The following is a 16,542-nucleotide window of genomic DNA, read 5'->3' as shown; positions in this document are numbered from 1 at the left end:
CCTGATGAATTATATATGCAAGTATATTAATTATATTTTCAAGTTTCATTAACCATAAAAGAAGGCATGTGCCTAATTTATGGTGCACAAAATTAAAACAATAGACCATTGTAAGCGATGCATGCAAAGTTATATCCCAGCTCATCTCTGCTAGAAAATGTAATATGGGGAACAATCCTGCATTGCAAAAGAGATGGGACTAAACAAATTGATAGTCCTTTCCCTCTCTAACTTCTACGATAACAGCTTCTCTAAGTCACGACTTGAAACTCATTGAGCTCTCTAGGGCCTTTCAGCCAACCTGCAGCTAACAGCTGGGACATGCAGCTGACTCTCTTGTCGAGCTATTTAGCAGAGCGGCGAGCGAGTACAGCGTTCCCTCTGAATGCCGGCAGGAAGCTGGAGTCAGCACTTCACTGAAGAGCCACTGAAAGGCAGATCTCCATCTATTCTTTACACACTCTCCGGCGTCTTCATAAAAACACAAGGCCACACTCAGACCTTTACCCTCCGAGTTGTAAAGACTTCACGTGCTTTTTCATAACTAGCCCCCCTGCAATTTCCCTCCATTAAACTCTTAGAGACGAGTGACCCCCGAGCCAAAGGGGACAGACTAATGAAAGGTCTGAAGGAATGTGGCACACTTGTTACCAAGGACATAAAAGAAATACATGACTGCATTACCGCCACCGTTTTACAGTGCAGCAAATGGGAACCTCTCCAAGCACCAAGACGTAGCTGCATTACAGTTAATGCATTTCGGCACAGACCAGGAGAAGCCCTGGCGCTGAGATGTGACCACATTAGTGCTCATGCATTCCAACACAATAAATGAGCTATTGCAATCCAGAGACACGCCTGCATTACTACCTCCATATTATACTCTGCAATGGGAAGCTCCAAGGGCAAAGACCCCAGCTGCTGTACGGTTACTATATTACAATAAAATGCCCAGGAGTCTCCAATGCCTGGTTGTATATTCCAGGTCAGGATTGGGGATTTACAGCCCTGACAGACAAGTTCAGTATCTCCCCTCCCGGACTATCACTCTGAGACGTAGAGGTAGGGGGTTAATTCCCAATTTAGCGCAGACATCCGCACGCTAGTTCTCACTGAGCTAGCATGCTAAAAAGAGTAGTGTACCATGGTAGCACAGGCTGGCTACCCCAACTCGTACCTATGGGGTCTGCATGGGCTTTTACTAGCTTGTACCGCCGCTCACCACTGCCCGTGCTACACTACTCTTTTTAGTGTGATAGCTCTGAGTGCCAGCACAAGTACGTCTTCACGAGTTGGGAATCACGCCCCCCTAGCTCCAAGTGTAGACATGCGCCGAGTGTGTGTCAGTCCTCAAGGACAAAGTGAAGGAACTGGGAAAATAGATTTGATTATTTCCCCAACAGCTAAGCTTTCAAAGCAGCTTTCTTATTACAAGAGAGCACTTGAGAACCTCCAGTGCTGAGACAGGACAGCATCAAACCTCCTTAACAGCGGCTGTAACTACATCACCTATTCTCAGCATTGCAGTGAACCTCCAGCACTGGAACGGGATTGCACTGCACTGCACTGCATCCGTCACTGCATTAGAGAACCTGTAACACACCAAGCTACGCGTGCATCACCTTGGCTGTCATCCATCATGGGATACCCGGGCCCCGGAGCTGACAGCCTGATCCCTGTTTGAGCAGTGTTTAAGTTCTAATGCAGAGATAATCGATCATTTTTTCGGTTTCCACTGTATCTGTGAAAACTTCCATAATTCAACATCAAATATTTATTATTACGTTTATTAAAGTTTTAATAATTTAGCACCTCCTGCATGTCAGAGTCAAGCTCGGTGAACTATTCTCCCTTTATTTTACCTGGGTCACTCCAATATTTATATCCACAATTCTAGATTCAAGTTTCATTTACCAGGGAGCAAGTGACATTCTCGGCACCTGAAGCTTCCCCCCACCCCCACCTGTTGCTCTTTCACCCCCTCAGAAGTGGCAAGTAATCCCAGGAATCTCCCATAGGGATCAGTGTTTGAAGAGATTTACTGCAGCCAAGAGAAAACCGAGCTTAATAGACTGCTTTTATTAAAATAGCGTGGACTAAAACTGGAGGTGTCGAGAGACAATATTCTCCGGGCTAGATAGCCTGGGAGATATTAAAAATGCACAAGCACGTTAAATCTTCCCCAGCACCTTTCACCCCAGCACCACAAAGTGCTTGATACAAAGTGAGCAACTCACAACAGCCCTGCAAGGCTGGGGTATATTATTTTGTAGGAAAAGTGAGCCCAGCAACTAAAGCATAAAATGGGGAGTTAGGAGTTCTTGGGCTGGCACCCTGGCTCTGCCACAGACTTCTTGCATGACCTTGGGCATGACACGAACCTCCAGGCGCATGCATTGCCCAGTCTGTGAAGTGGGGTGAATGCCTACCTACCTCAAAGAAAGCTTTGGGGTGGACTAATACTTGTGTCTAAAGCAATTTGAGCTCCACAGATAGAAGGCACAGTAGAAACATCAAGTATATTGTTTTGCATTGGGGGTGGGGCAGGGAGGAGGCCACACAAGAAGTCGGGGCAGAATATTCTCAGGAAGGGTTAGTTCCCGTAACAGCTGACAGCGTAATGAGAAAGCCAGCATAGGAGGGGCAGGGGGAAATGGGGAACATAACTTGACTTTACATTTTTACATGAATGAACAGCAGCTCTCCCTGACACACAGCTAGCAATGGCTACATCACGGGCAGATGCCTTGTAGGTGTCATGGTCAAAGTAGATCTTCAGGAGGGATTTGAAGGGGAGGCTGGTCTCTTTACAGTCAAGGTAAGGGAGGGTGTTCTATATGCAAACTCATAGACGGGGCGGCTCTATGTTTTTTGCCGCCCCAAGCACGGCAGTCAAGCGGCCTTCGGCGGTATCCGCCGCCGAATTGCCGCCAAAGCCGCTGGACCGGCGGACCTCCCACAGGCATGCCGCCGAAAGCTGCCTGACTGCCGCCCTCACGGCGACTGGCACACTGCCCTCCGCGGCTTGCCGCCCCAGGCACGTGCTTGCTGCGCTGGTGCCTGGAGCCGCCCCTGCTCATAGACTTTAAGGCCAGAGGGGACCATCACAATCATGTAGTCTGACCTTCTGCATATCGCAGGCCACAGAACCTCACCCACCCACTCCTGTAATAGACCCCTAACCTCTGGCAGAGTTACTGAAGTCATGGTTTAAAGACGTCAAGTTACAGAGAATCCACCATTTACACTAGTTTAAACCAGCAAGTGACCCGTGCCCAGAGGAAGGCAAAAAAAAAAAAAAAAAAAAAACCAGGGTCTCTGCCAACCTGACCTGGTTATGGTGATCAGTTAGACCCTGAGCATGTGGGTGAGACCCACCAGCCAAATACCTGGGAAGCAAAGGGAAAGAAGGAGCGAAGGAGACTATTGGAGAAATGGGCTAGTTGGCAGAGAGAAAAGGGCAGGAGCATTGTGATAAAATCATGGAACCCAGGAGTACTGATGCCCTGTTGGTTGCTCAGCACACTAGACAACACTGCTCTCCTAAGGTTGGGTTTGTGCCTAGCTTGTGGGTGAAGGAAAAGAGGACGCACACCTGACCATCACCCTTGTTGAGTGAGTGGATGGATGGATGGATGGATGGATGTCTTAATGTTCGAAGATAGAGTTGCAAGACCGAGGAGGATACATGGGGTAAAGAAGTGAGGTCTCACATTCATGAGGAAAGTCTTTCCAGAACAAAAGAGCCTGAGGTCTCAGTAGAACCAGACTGGCTTATTCTCAATCATGGATTGATTTGGGAGACTCATGGTGGTTGGGGGTAGGGGTATAAGAAGGGGAGCTCACACTTCCATATCTAGGAGGGCAGCATAGCTAAACCCCCATGTACGAGGTGGGGTGAGAAGTGCCCTGCACCCGGGTTAACCTCGTTCAGCTGACAGCCATCACAGCTCCATCGGGGCAGTCTCTGAGGCCCTGTCCTATACTTGACTTTCCCTCTGGAACACGGTGAACAAGTGACTTGCCCAAGGTAACACTTAGAACACCTCTGCTTCCCAGCCCACACTCAGTACACTTCTCCTTCATCCAGCAGAGGTTCCCTTAGATCCAGCTTCTGAACTAGACCAGTATCAACCAACCAAAGTCCGGGAAACAGAGTGAGCCACGCCAGGGAAGCCAAACAAAACCCACCAAGTTTACAGAGAAGCATAGGAGAAAAATGCATAAAAACAAGATAAGGCAAGGTGGGCTCTGTTCACGAGGGACCAGCTTTGACCCCTCCTGGGCACCACAGTCAAGTGCTGGAGGCTGCATGCATGCCTGAGTTTGAGTACATGTCTGCCAACCCTCCATCTCCGCCTGGAGCCATTGCCTAATGCTTTAATACCCAGGAGAACTGCTGGCATTTCTATGAGCATTTCTGAAAGATGAATAATCCATTTGCCAAGTCAAGCAAGCAATCTCTCCCCTCCACACCCCGCCTTGCAAAGACCATTCCCCACTTGTGCTTGTCACAGTCATATAAGAGCATGTGATTCTCGCTAGCCACTTGAGCTCCTGACATCCCTGACCCCTTATTCTCATTTAGCTTGCACTGGTGAATGCTTTGATGTAAGATACGCCAGTATAAGCCAGGTTTCAATTGGTTTAAGAGAATCCATCCAGCATTTGCACCAGTTTAGCCGCATGGATTAAAAACACACCTTTAGTTAAAATCTGAGCAATTGTGTGTGTAGGCCAGCCCTAAGCTCAGAAGAACTAAACAACCTTGTACAGCGTCCTTGTACGCCTCTTCTCACCATGCATATCACCTACAATGAAGGTGGCTCTCTACTGACTCAAGCATGTACAGAGATTTTTGAGGAGACACGGGCACGGAAAACACATTCTCCCTCAAGAAACTGACTCGTGTGCAGGATTGCCAATCGCAGGGTGAACACCCAAGAGCAACACAGGTTCATTACCAATCCCCACCCACGCACCATGTTGGGAAAAATCCTTTTTGAAGTATTCAAAGTCGCACTCAGCCCAAGAGAAAGTCCCGTCTGGAGATAGGAAGATATCTCACCAGAGGGGTACTGCATCTCAGCTTCTTACAAGGAGCTTTGAGAGTCATCTCCACAAGACAGTTTGGTCCCCTACCTGACGTCTGCCGGGTCTTCTGTCACCAGGACGTCTGTCTTGCAGCTGGCAAGAGGATTGATGGAAAGCTCCACAGGTGGCACCACAAAGCTCTTACTGACGGGTAGCCAGAGGCCCTGACCCAAACTATAAGTGGACCTGAGAGAGGGGCAAGAATGTAGCATAAGCACATGAAATACAGGGCAAGCGCTTGGTCCCTCTTCAATGTTTGAACATTTGGAGGCTGGTTTGATGGTATAGTGGGGTGGATTATGGAGCCTGTTTGGTATCTTGCTCCAGAAAGCCGACACTGGGGAACAGAGCCAGAACAGGTGAGAGCAGGGAGAGGGATAGAAGGGCAGCCTGAGCACCAGTGGGCGAACCGGCCCCTCTGAATCGGGAGGACAGAGTGGATCACTGGGAAGCTCACACTTCCCTCGGTTGCTTCCTGACCCAGGTGCATGCCACAGGGGATGGTGACTGGAGGGTGAAACCCTTCCCCCTCCTTAAGGAGGTGAGCAGGTCTTCCAAACTCATTGACTACAAACGGAGCCAGTGCAGCACAGGCAGAACAACAAGATGGCAGCAGGAGCTAGTGACTGCAAAGCCTGCTGGAGCGGTCCCCAAACAGACCCGATGTGTCCTGGCAGCCAGGTGTTCCTCCTCCCAACAGACTGACTGACTAGTCATTCAGCTTACCTGAGTATCTTCTCTGGCGCTTGTTCTCCTGTGACCAAGTCATAGCCCCTTTCGAGTGTTGTGTAGGGCCAAGGCCTGAGAGACAGAGAGGGAAAGAGAGCACAGCATGTCAACCAGCAAGGAAAGGTAAACACCCAGGGACGCCAACGGGTGGGTCTAGAGCCAATTAGACACATCAGGTATTGGTAGACAAGAAAGGGGATCTGGGAGAAAGGTAACACTCTGTTCTCCCCATCCTGACATTAATGGCTCATAGCACCCGTCACAGGGTGCCTGACCCTCTGACGGGGCCAGACTAGCTGTGACAGACTCTGCTAAAGAGAACGAACCGAGCCAGATCCACCAGTGAATCGTTAATTACATAGGCGGCCAGGCAGCAGTTAATTAGCTAAGGAACACCTGGGCTTAATAAAGAGTTAGGAGGGTTCAGTCAGAAAGTTCCAGAAGCTCTGGAGGAGAGGGACTTCTCAGGGGAACTCTCCAGGAAAGGGGACTGAGGAAAGGTACTCCTGGAGGGAATGTGTTTCAAAAGGCAGGTGCCATCAGTGACAAGTCCCTCCGGAGAGCTGGTCCCAGTGAAAGGACCTTACCAGACAGCAGCAGGCAATCCAGATCCAGAGAAGAGTTGCAGTGGCTCAACCTCTGTGGGCCCCCTGAGCCCAGAGAAGGAACCTTTCCCCAGCTGATGGCAAGAGGCCCAACTCCAGAAGAGGGCCTCAATTTGAGAAGGCCTCACGGGTAAGGAGCCCGGACGGAGAAGGCAAATGGACTCGGTTCGGGCAGACATTTGCCGCTTCCCCAGCTAGGACGCTGGGCAGAAGGCTTGCTTGCCTGCCACATTCGGCCTTTAGTTAAATGAATTAGATTGTTCTAATTCACTAAGTAAAAACCTCACTGAACTCACTAAAAGGCATTGGGGAAATTGAGGCAGAGATGTCACCGTTGGACCATCGGGCAGTGTGCAGGGTTACATGCCAGCCTGGACCCAAGGGGGCACTCTGGGGGTGAGTGCCCATCTTACCAGCACCACTCACCCTTCACTGTGCCCCCAGTCACTGCGCACGCACAGATGCCGATGCACTGGGTCAGGGGCGTAGCCTTCATGACAGCTGCACTCACCTAAAAGGGAAAGGAGAGAGATTCAACCTCTGTCTGCAGAGAACACGTAGAGGAGTCACTGTATGCGGCTCTCCCACACCACCATTCCTCTCCCTGTTCATCCACAGCTGTCAGTTCTAGCGTTCCTTGCCCCATCCCTTCCATCCACGCCCCTCCCTGGATCCGAGAGTCCTTTGGAATCTACTTAGATGCTAGGGTGATGAGCGTGGGAGAGAGACCCCCTGCAGTGTCTCTGATCTCGGCTAGCTCCCCCAAAGAGTGCCCTTCTGTCGGTTCCTGCTTTACCTGGAGCTGCAACACAATGCAGCTGAACACATAACAAAAGGGAGGGGGGGGACAGAACAGCTGTTGATGGGGGTTGATCCTGATCATTCTACAGAAGACACAGCTCACTCAATCAGCAGCACCCAAGGCCCAATCCTGCAAGGCACTGAGCATCCTCAGCGGACGCTGAAATCACTGGGAACTGAGGGTGCTCAGCACCTTGCAAGCTCACGTCTTGCATCTCCTCCTTGCTACAGGCATGTTTGGGACAGCAGGGGTTTGCTGGCTTTCACCAGTGCAGCAGCCAGGCGCTCAAGGTGCGGCTCAAGCCCATGGAGCAGAGCGGAATGAAAAACTCCTCCCGACGGGTAAAGTCCCAGTCCCTTAAGCAGGCAACACCTCTCCCCCAAGGGAAGTCCCATCCCCTGTGACATTCTTGGCCCTGTCAGCCGGTTGCAACTAGATGCCAATTAGGGTCACGAATCTGTGTGTGAGGGGCTGTTCTGTGACCAATTCAGTTCACAATAAAAGAACAGCATCCCACCCCACAGGTGGAAATGGCCTCTAGTCCCCTCCTGATCTGGGCTGGATTCACACCAGGACAAGGTGCCTCTTATCTCATCACCAGCCCCTCCGGGCAAGCAGCAATCCTGAACCATCTCCCCCCTAATCTCCTGGGCCATGGCATGTTTTTACTGTAAACTCTTTTGAAGTCCTTCTCTCACCACAAGGCTTCAGGCCTGTCATGGATGCCCCAATGGAGCCAGCGGTCCTGGTTCTTGCCACCTCCCACGAAGGGTACATGATGGTAGCAACAGTCTTTTTTGATCCACTGCCCTATTCTGCCTCTCCCTTCTTCTTCTCTCTGCCTCCTTACCTCATCTCATTCTCCCCTCCTGGCAGCATTAGTGGAGGCGTCATGATTTTTCCACACCAGAGACCTAACTACACTTGGCCCAGATTGATTCTTTGTTTGGTAGAAATACATATCCCGGAGCGAGAGATGGCGGAATAAAAGATTAATTGGATTTGCACATATAGTCGCTGTTAAAAGCTTTTGTTGATTTTTTTCCCCCGACCCTGTCCCTTTCTTTTCCCCTTCAGCTCCTGTTTTCACTTGACAGAGCATCGGACTAAGTCTTAAACACAGGCAAAGTGTGTGGTGTGGTGTGGTGTGGGGGGTGGGGGGTAGGTGGGTGGGGGGATTGTTCAAAGCAAACCCTTCCCTGGAGTTCTCTCTGCCCACACCCCGCTATGGCCAGAAGGAAGGAAAGGTGTTGTGGCAGGTTGGGGTGTGGATACCCCAGACAGAGTTAACACAGACTGACAAAATACCCATGCTTTCTTTGGGCCCTACGAAAGACCTCAAAATGTCTTAGGGGGATTGAAGTAAGCGCTTTATTTGCAGAGAGAAGGAAACGGGGGTTCAGCTCGAAGATTGTGAAGAGAACACTCTGCAAAGGAGGGCGGGGAGGAAGCAGACAGCTAATGATGTGCTAAAATGCAACAGCACCTTCATGAAATATTCACTGCTTTAAACACGTCTAATATTAAAGATTAAACATCCTGGGATTTGTCCTGGTGACTCTAGAGTACTGATTTATGATCTGCCAGAAGCTGCTAAACTCATGATTCATAAGGAGCAGTGGAAGCACTACCTCTCCAAAGGGAAAGGGACTTGGGGAAGAGGGCTGGCTCAATCGTCTCTGCAGGAGTTCAGACACCCAGGCTGAGCGTGCCTGCCCTGGGATGCGGTGGATGGCGTTTTCTTCTCGTATACCATCGATCGAAAAGCAGTTATTTTTTCCAAGAGTGCTTAGCATGCAAGTTTTCTCAGTTGCTGCGTGGATCATTAATTCCTGATGCTTATTACATAACAAATATGTGTTCTGCAAATGAGAGGCATCTCGAAGTGCTTGCAAAGCAGAGCTGTGGGGACGCAGGGATGTCGGCCCGTTCTCCATCTTCAGCCCCTGCCCCTGGAATTACTAGAGCTGTAGGCTGTAGTGCGCCCACTGCGGAGTCCTCTATGGATCCATAGCGCTGGAATAGACCTGGATTCTAAGGGTTGGCACCAAGGCAGCTGCGGGGGTGCCTTGGATTAAAGGGTTTATTAAAGGGTTTAGTTTGTCTTTCAGTTTGATAACTATTTGCAACAGCCTGCAGAAACACTGCGTTTATTGACTCCATTCCCACAATTCCAACAGCTGAAGGTTGTGCGTGAGGGTTTCCCGGAAGGTTTATTTCAGTAAAGTAAAACAGCAAGCGACACCACCAGCTTCCCTTCCCATCCAGATATTAAACTAATTTCAGAGCGCAGAGCTGAGAGAGACTCAGGGACGGGGAATCAGGCCTCCGCGGTCTATCCATCTGGCTTGCTGCCAGGCCTGAGAAGCCATGTGTGTCCAGATTTTCAAAAGAGAGACGAGCACGCTGGGTGTTAAACTCTCAGTGTCACAACAGTAGAGCTGCCAGCACTGAACTCTTGGCAATCAGGTCACTAACCTCTCCAGGGTGGAGTTCCAAAGGTAGTTAGGTGCCTGAAGATGCGGACAGGTACTTAGTGGGATTTGTAAGCGGGCCCAAGCCAGGTAGCGCCTAACTCCCATTGACTCACTAGCTGCATCTTTAGACACCAAAATACCTTTGAAGAACTGACCGTTTGCGACTCAGCTCCTCCATCTGTAAAGCTCAGATAACTCCTCCCTTGCAGGTGTGTTGTGAGCAGAGCTGATCACAGGAGACTGGCGAAAATTTGCTTTAGATTCATTCCCCATGGGGGCAGGGAGCGACCTGCACCTCAACTCTCCTTTCTGAGAGAAACGGTGTTCTTTGTTCTTCAGGTACAAACAAGCTGTTCAGAAAAACTCAGCTGGAGGTGCCAGATTTTGCATAATGAGAAGTCAAGATCATCAGTCAACTCAATAAAAAGAAGAGGAGTACTTGTGGCACCTTAGAGACTAACAAATTTATTTGAGCATAAGCTTTCGTGGGCTACAGCCCACTTCATCGGATGCATAGAATGGAACAAACAGCAAGGAGATATATATACACATACAGAGAACATGAAAAGGTGGGAGTTGTCCTACCAACTCTAAGAGGCTAATTAATTAAGAGAAAAAACTTTTGTAGTGATAATCAAGATAGCCCATTACAGACGGTTTGACAAGAGGTGTGAGAATACTTAACATGGGGAAATAGATTCAATGTGTGTAATGGCTCAGCCATTCCCAGTCTCTATTCAAGCCTAAGTTGATGGTGTCTAATTTGCATATCAATTCAAGTTCAGCAGTTTCTCGTTGGAGTCTGTTTTTGAAGCTTTTCTGTTGCAAAATTGCCACCCTTAAGTCTGTTACTGAGTGGCCAGAGAGGTTGAAGTGTTCTCCTACTGGTTTTTGAATGTTATGATTCCTGATGTCTGATTTGTATCCATTTATTCTTTTGCGTAGAGACTGTCCGGTTTGGCCAATGTACATGGCACAGGGGCATTGCTGGCACATGATGGCATATATCACATTGGTAGATGTGCAGGTGAACGAGCCCCTGATGGCGTGGCTGATGTGGTTAGGTCCTATGATGATGTCACTTGAATAGATATGTGGACAGAGTTGGCATCGGGCTTTGTTGCAGGGATTGGTTCCTGGGTTAGTGTTTTTTTTCTGTGGTATGTGGTTGCTGGTGAGTATTTGCTTCAGGTTGGGGGGCTGTCTGTAAGCGAGGACAGGAACCGGACTGTCTCTACGCAAAAGAATAAATGGACACAAATCATAACATCAGGAATCATGTCGCACTCCTTTGTTCTCTCCTTCCTGCTACCCTGTGCTGATGCTGTGCTGATACTCAGCCCCAGCTATTTCTGAACGGCCACTTGTGGGTTTATATTAGTTGGGAAGGATCAGCCTTGTGTTCTACATGTTCTCTCCTCGTTCCCAGGTGGCAATGCACACCACAGCGCAGGAAAACCAGCAGCTAAGAGGCACAGGTCCGATAGGCTAAATCAGGGGTCCCCAATGCGGTGCCCGCAGACGCTGCTTGTCGGCAGCGACGCCTATTGACGTTGCCGCTTGTCGGCGGCATTTCGGCAGATGTCTCTGGGTTAAGTTCTCAGAGTCCCTAATCTCAGCCACGGGGGACTAACTGATGTCAGAGATTCCTTGGCCTGAGTAACGGAGATACAGAAAAAGAGGGCGGACCAGGAGACATGAGCAAGCCCGTGACTGGTTCACCAGTCCACCACACTGGAGCAACGCCTGCATGGGGCCAAGGTGGCAAAACACTATCCCAGCCTGATGGGCTTACAATCTAAACAGCCAAGAGGAACAAAGGGTAGGAGGGGAAACAGAGGCACAGAGAGATGTGACTTATCCATGGTCACATACCAGGTCAACGGCAAAGAGAGGAGTAGAACCCAGGTCTGATGTCCTCTCCCCTGGACCACACTGCCTCTCAAACTGGCTGGGCTGTGAACGGGGCCTAGATACAGCGATGGGTGCATTCAGAATCCTTGAAACCCTTTTTTTCTGTGCACAGGCTGCAGCACCTGTGCCCATTCCCCAACTTCAGAAAACTCTACCGCAGCGCGGGGCCATCTGGGTGTCAGTGACCAATTCTAGGTCACACTGAAGTCTCTCTGCTGACTTCGGCTTGAGGAGATGCCCCTTTGCCTCAGCCAGCCTGCCTGGGAAGACTGGAGAGACACACCGGTGAGTGCTTTTAATTTCCATGGAAGGTTGGCTCGGGAGGCTTGTGATGACTCACGTGAAAGTCCATCTATGCAAAAAGGAGCCAGCACAGCAGGGTAATGAGCCACTCTCCCACGGGGACTGAGATCCAAGCAGAGCCTGGAGCCCCCGGACACCTCTGACAGGGACTATGCTGCTGGGATGGAGCCTGCAGCTCTGGCCCACTTTGTGCAGCTGCAGCAATGACCTCTATTGGCTATTTAGGGAAGCTGGGGGCATGGCAGCTCTCCCTGAGGCTGGCAGCGCTGGAAAGGTGGAAGAGGACAGTGGCAAGGAGAAAAGTGACACCTTGTCAGGAACAGGCGAGTCCCTGGGAGCGGAGAGAAGCAGTAACAGGTGATGGTGACCTTCTCTTTTAGTGCAAAATAGTCTCTCTTTTCTTTCCTGGCAGGAGAGATTTTAGAATTGACCGTGTCGGCTGCTGACCCGTCTCCCCAGCCCAGGGTGGGTTCATGCCCCAGCCAGAGTCCGTTCAGGCCCTTGCTCTCAGGGCTTCAAGCTTTACTTCTTCCAAATAAAACTGGTAACACAAACTCCACATCAAGCCTGTTCCTTCCCCAAGCCTCCCTCCTCCTGACAGCTCTTCCCCAGTCCTCCCTGAGGCCATCTGCCTGGGGGCCCATCCCCTGGCTCCATAGCTGCAACAGAAACCAACCTGCTTGCTGCAACTCCGCCCTCAACCGAGCTCTTTATAGGACTCAAGTGCTTATCTGGCAGTCACGTGACCACTTAAATTAATGGAGATATCCCATCTCCTAGAACTGGAAGGGACCTTGAAAGGTCATTGAGTCCAGCCCCCTGCCTTCACTAGCAGGACCAAGTACTGATTTTGCCCCAGATTCCTAAGTGGCCCCCTCAAGGATTGAACTCACAACCCTGGGTTTAGCAGGCCAATGCTCAAACCACTGAGCTATCCCTCCCCCCACTTGCAAACTACCAGGTCCCAACTGGTTCTCAACATGGTCCTGGCCCCTACAGAGGCAGAGCACCCTGTTATGATGCCCTAAAAGGAAATGCATCCATTACAAAGCACACTCTCAGGGCAAGGGACCATAACCCCCTCATGTTGTATCAAAAGTTACACCCATGCAGGAATAAAAATATCCCATGCCCCAGACTCTAGATCAATGAGGCCTGGGATTGGGGGAGGGGGGGGGGTGTCTCTTTTGTACATTTAAAGTTGCAAAATTATTTTACCCCGTCCCTTAAAATCCAGCAACTCTTCTCCCACAAATTTACTATTAGGTTGCGTGCCCTGTTAAAGGTCTTCCAGTTTGTCTCCTTTCCCAAAGTAGCCTTCCCAGGAGAGGCCGCCGAGCAGAGGTCTGTCAAGAATCCTCACTCCGAAAATTCTTCCCCCTCCCGCCAGTGCAGCAGAGTAATCCTGTTAGCCCCGTTAGGGCGAGCAGCTGATCTGCTGTGATGTTGCTTTAGGGATTCCTTTAATCCCCAAACACACCCAAACAGAAGGCTCCAAAAATCTCTCTCTCTCCATTCATCATTTCAAATCTGGGGACAAAGCAATGTCACTCGGTGTTTTACACTTCTGGTATTTGAGCATCAGAGCTGGGCCACTCTTTGCTGATATCTCCTGTTTTTAGCCTTGGGCTACACTTAAAATTTAGATGGACTTATCTATGCCGCTATGGGGTATGAAAAATTCACACCCCAGGCGCCAAAGTTAAGCCGACCTCACCCCGGCGTAGACACGGCTAGGTCTACGGACGAATTCTTCTGCCATCCTAGCTACCGCTGCTTGGGGAAGTGGGTTAACTACAGGGGTGGAAACGCCCTTTTATTGATGCAGGAAACACCTACACCAGGGGTCTCAAACACGCAGCCCGCGGGCCGCATGTGGCCCTCGGAGTTATTTGCTGCAGCCCGCCAAGTTCCCCTTCCCTGCCGTCCCCCTCCTCCCCAGCGCTCTGCGTACCCGCTCCTCTGCCCACCTCCAGGTGCTTCCCGCCACCAAACAGCTGTTTGGCAGCGCTTAGCACTTTCCAGGAGGGGGGGGGGAGGAGCGAGGAGCCACGCGCTCAGGGGAGGAGGAGGAGAAGAGGGGGGCCGGGGTGGGGATTTGGGGAAGGGGTTGGAATAGGGGCAGGGAGGGGGCGGAGTTGAGGTGGGGACTTTGGGGAAGGGGTTGGAATGGGGGCGTGGAAGAAGTGGGAAGAGGCGGGGCAGGGGCGGGGCCTCATGGAAGGGATGGAGTGGGGGTGGGGGCAGAGGGGGGGGCTTTTGTATCTTTATACGAAAAGGTGTCAGTGATGCGGCCATCGAGCCAATGTACTAGTCCTCATGTGGCCCTCGTGGTGATTTGAGTTTGAGATCCCTGACCTGCACGATGGTGCTACAGCATCACAGCTGCAGCTGCGCCTGTTGTGTAGACAAGCCCTAAAGGAGAAACTGACCGCATTGTAATCCCAGAGATGGAGTCACACTGGAACACCTCCCCCAAGTGTAGACGTGCTGCACCAATGTCAGGGAGAGCTGGCACTGGGGTAACCTACTCTGCGGTAAGCCCCTTTTTCAGCAGGTGCAGTGTCTCTATACAAGGGGTTCTGTACTGGTGGAACTACAGTGACGTGGTGGCATTAGTGAAAGTTTCTCTAACAAAGACAGCACCTACGTTTGTCCATGGGAGTTGGGATCCAGGGGAAGATTCGAATTCACACGTATCACTGAATGATAGCACTGTAAGGCTGGAAGGGCCCTCAAGAGGCCATCTAATCCGTTCCGCCTTCTCTGAGGCAGGACAAAACATACGCAGACCATCCCTGGCAGGCGTTTGTCTAACCTGTTAAAAATCTCCAATGACGGAGATTCTGCAGCCTTCCGAGGTAACCTGCTCCAGCGCTTAACTACCCTGACAGCGAGAAAGTTTTCCTTCATCTCTAACCTGAATCTCCCTTGCTGCCGTTTAAGCCCAGTACTTCCTGTCCTACCTTCAGTGGCCATGGAGAGCAATTGATCACTGACCTCGTTACAACAACCTTTTACATATCTGAAGACTTATCAGGCCCCCTTCAGCCTTCTCCTCTCCAGACTAAGCACACTCAGTTCTTTCAACCTTTCCTCACAGGTCCGCTTTTCCAAACCTCTCATCATTTTTGTTGCTTTCCTCTGAGCTTTCTCCAGTTTAGTCACATCTTTTGTAAAGTGTGGTGTTCATACCTGGACACAGCACTCCAGCTGAGGTGTGCCACCTCACTTGCTGACCCGTGGCTCCTTTCCAAGACCTCGTCCCAATTTCCCCCTCTATGCCAAGAAACCGGAGTCCCTCCCTCCCCCTGCATGGCTTGATATTATATCTTTGCATTCACACACGCTCCCTCTCTCTCCAGGGGTGTCTATTCCAGCCAATGACCTTGTGACAGCTTGAGGCAAAGCTTCCACCCCTTACTCCTCCAGCCTGTCCCTGGCTCTGTGGGTCAGCTCCAAGTTGGGCATGGGAGGACATCCAAAAAGAAAGGGCTTTAACACGCACGGATGGACAGAAGGGGAGAAAGCATCTGCCCCGGCAAAGCACTTTCCACAGCCAATGAGCCAGCGGGGAAAGCATTTCTTGGAAATAACATAGGCCATGTCCCCGCAGCTCTCGATTCCCATCTGATGCCAGCTCCGACCCAGCAGGTCCAGCTGCGTTTCCCCCACCACGTGCAGGGGCAAGAGGAGACAGGACCCAATTCCTACGTGTCATCCACAGGCATCTCCATGGCAGGGGGGGAATCTTCAGCACAGCCACCTTCTAACAGTGTCTCTTGCTTCCCCCGGCTGTCTGCCTCTCCTGCAGAACGGGGGGGGGGAGGGCCCCAAGAGAGAAAGCCCCAGCTGTAATTGGTGGCCCAAGGTCGAGCATTATTTAGCGCACAGAAGGACCCTTTCAGTGCCCCCATTTCCCAGACAGAGCATGGCTGACTGCCCCCAGTGTTCGTTACATTGCCTGCACAAAAGTGGGCACAATGACCTTCTTTTCTGGGTGAGCTGCCTTTAACAACAGCGATCGGATCGGGATGGAGAGCGGCAGCCGCTTTCTGTGCTCGCATTGAACGGATCACTGCGGTTCCAATCATGCTCGGATAAGGCTCTTTGTTACGGCACGCGGAGGGGATCTCGGGCACACGCAGGGCCGGCTCACCTCTCCCCTTTGCTGGCTGTGTGCATGGTGCTGCCGACGCAGAGAGGAACAGGGCCCACTTGGCTCTGGGAGCCTGTGGCTCCTTCCCCGGGACAGAAATCTCTGACTCACCCCACACCTATGGAAAGGGCCTTTCTCCAAGGCTAGAGCTAGAGGAAGCTGCCAGGACAGGCATCCCCTGGCACGATCATTCCCTGGGTGAGGCCAGAGCAGAGGTAGGATTGAAGAGCAATGGCACACTGCAATCCCCCATCTCCTTCCAGGGAAAGGAAATGCAGCAGGGGAATAGGCTGGGCTGCCCTCTTCTCCATTTAGAAATGCCGCTTGCAGAGGGGACAGGCCCCAGCTGGACTCCAGCAGCCAGCTCCATGCTCGCCAAGGGGGCAGCTGGAAGGGGCTTCTTTTGTACAAGTTAAGGCCATTCTGTGGGCAGCGTCAGTGACAGCAGCAGGAGCGACT

The 16,542-nt window shown here is 51.1% G+C and overlaps 1 protein-coding gene across 1 annotated transcript in view; it reads right to left on the bottom strand.

Annotated features, from left to right (window-relative positions):
- The window catches only part of ASTN2 (astrotactin 2), a 551,498-nt gene that overhangs the window by 360,587 nt on the left and 174,369 nt on the right, over positions 1-16,542 (bottom strand). Inside the window, exons 7-9 of the mRNA XM_065418613.1 lie at positions 6,855-6,939; positions 5,821-5,895; positions 5,143-5,280 (exon numbers count right to left, since the gene is read on the bottom strand). Of these exons, the coding sequence (XP_065274685.1) occupies positions 5,143-5,280; positions 5,821-5,895; positions 6,855-6,939 (298 nt within the window). The remainder of the gene's footprint in view (positions 1-5,142; positions 5,281-5,820; positions 5,896-6,854; positions 6,940-16,542) is intronic.

The sequence above is a fragment of the Emys orbicularis genome, chromosome 18 (assembly GCF_028017835.1).
Source record: "Emys orbicularis isolate rEmyOrb1 chromosome 18, rEmyOrb1.hap1, whole genome shotgun sequence".
In the NCBI taxonomy this organism is placed as follows: Eukaryota; Metazoa; Chordata; order Testudines; family Emydidae; genus Emys; species Emys orbicularis.
The sequence above is the reverse complement of the archived record's forward strand: the minus strand, read 5'-3'. Positions and strand labels throughout refer to the sequence as shown.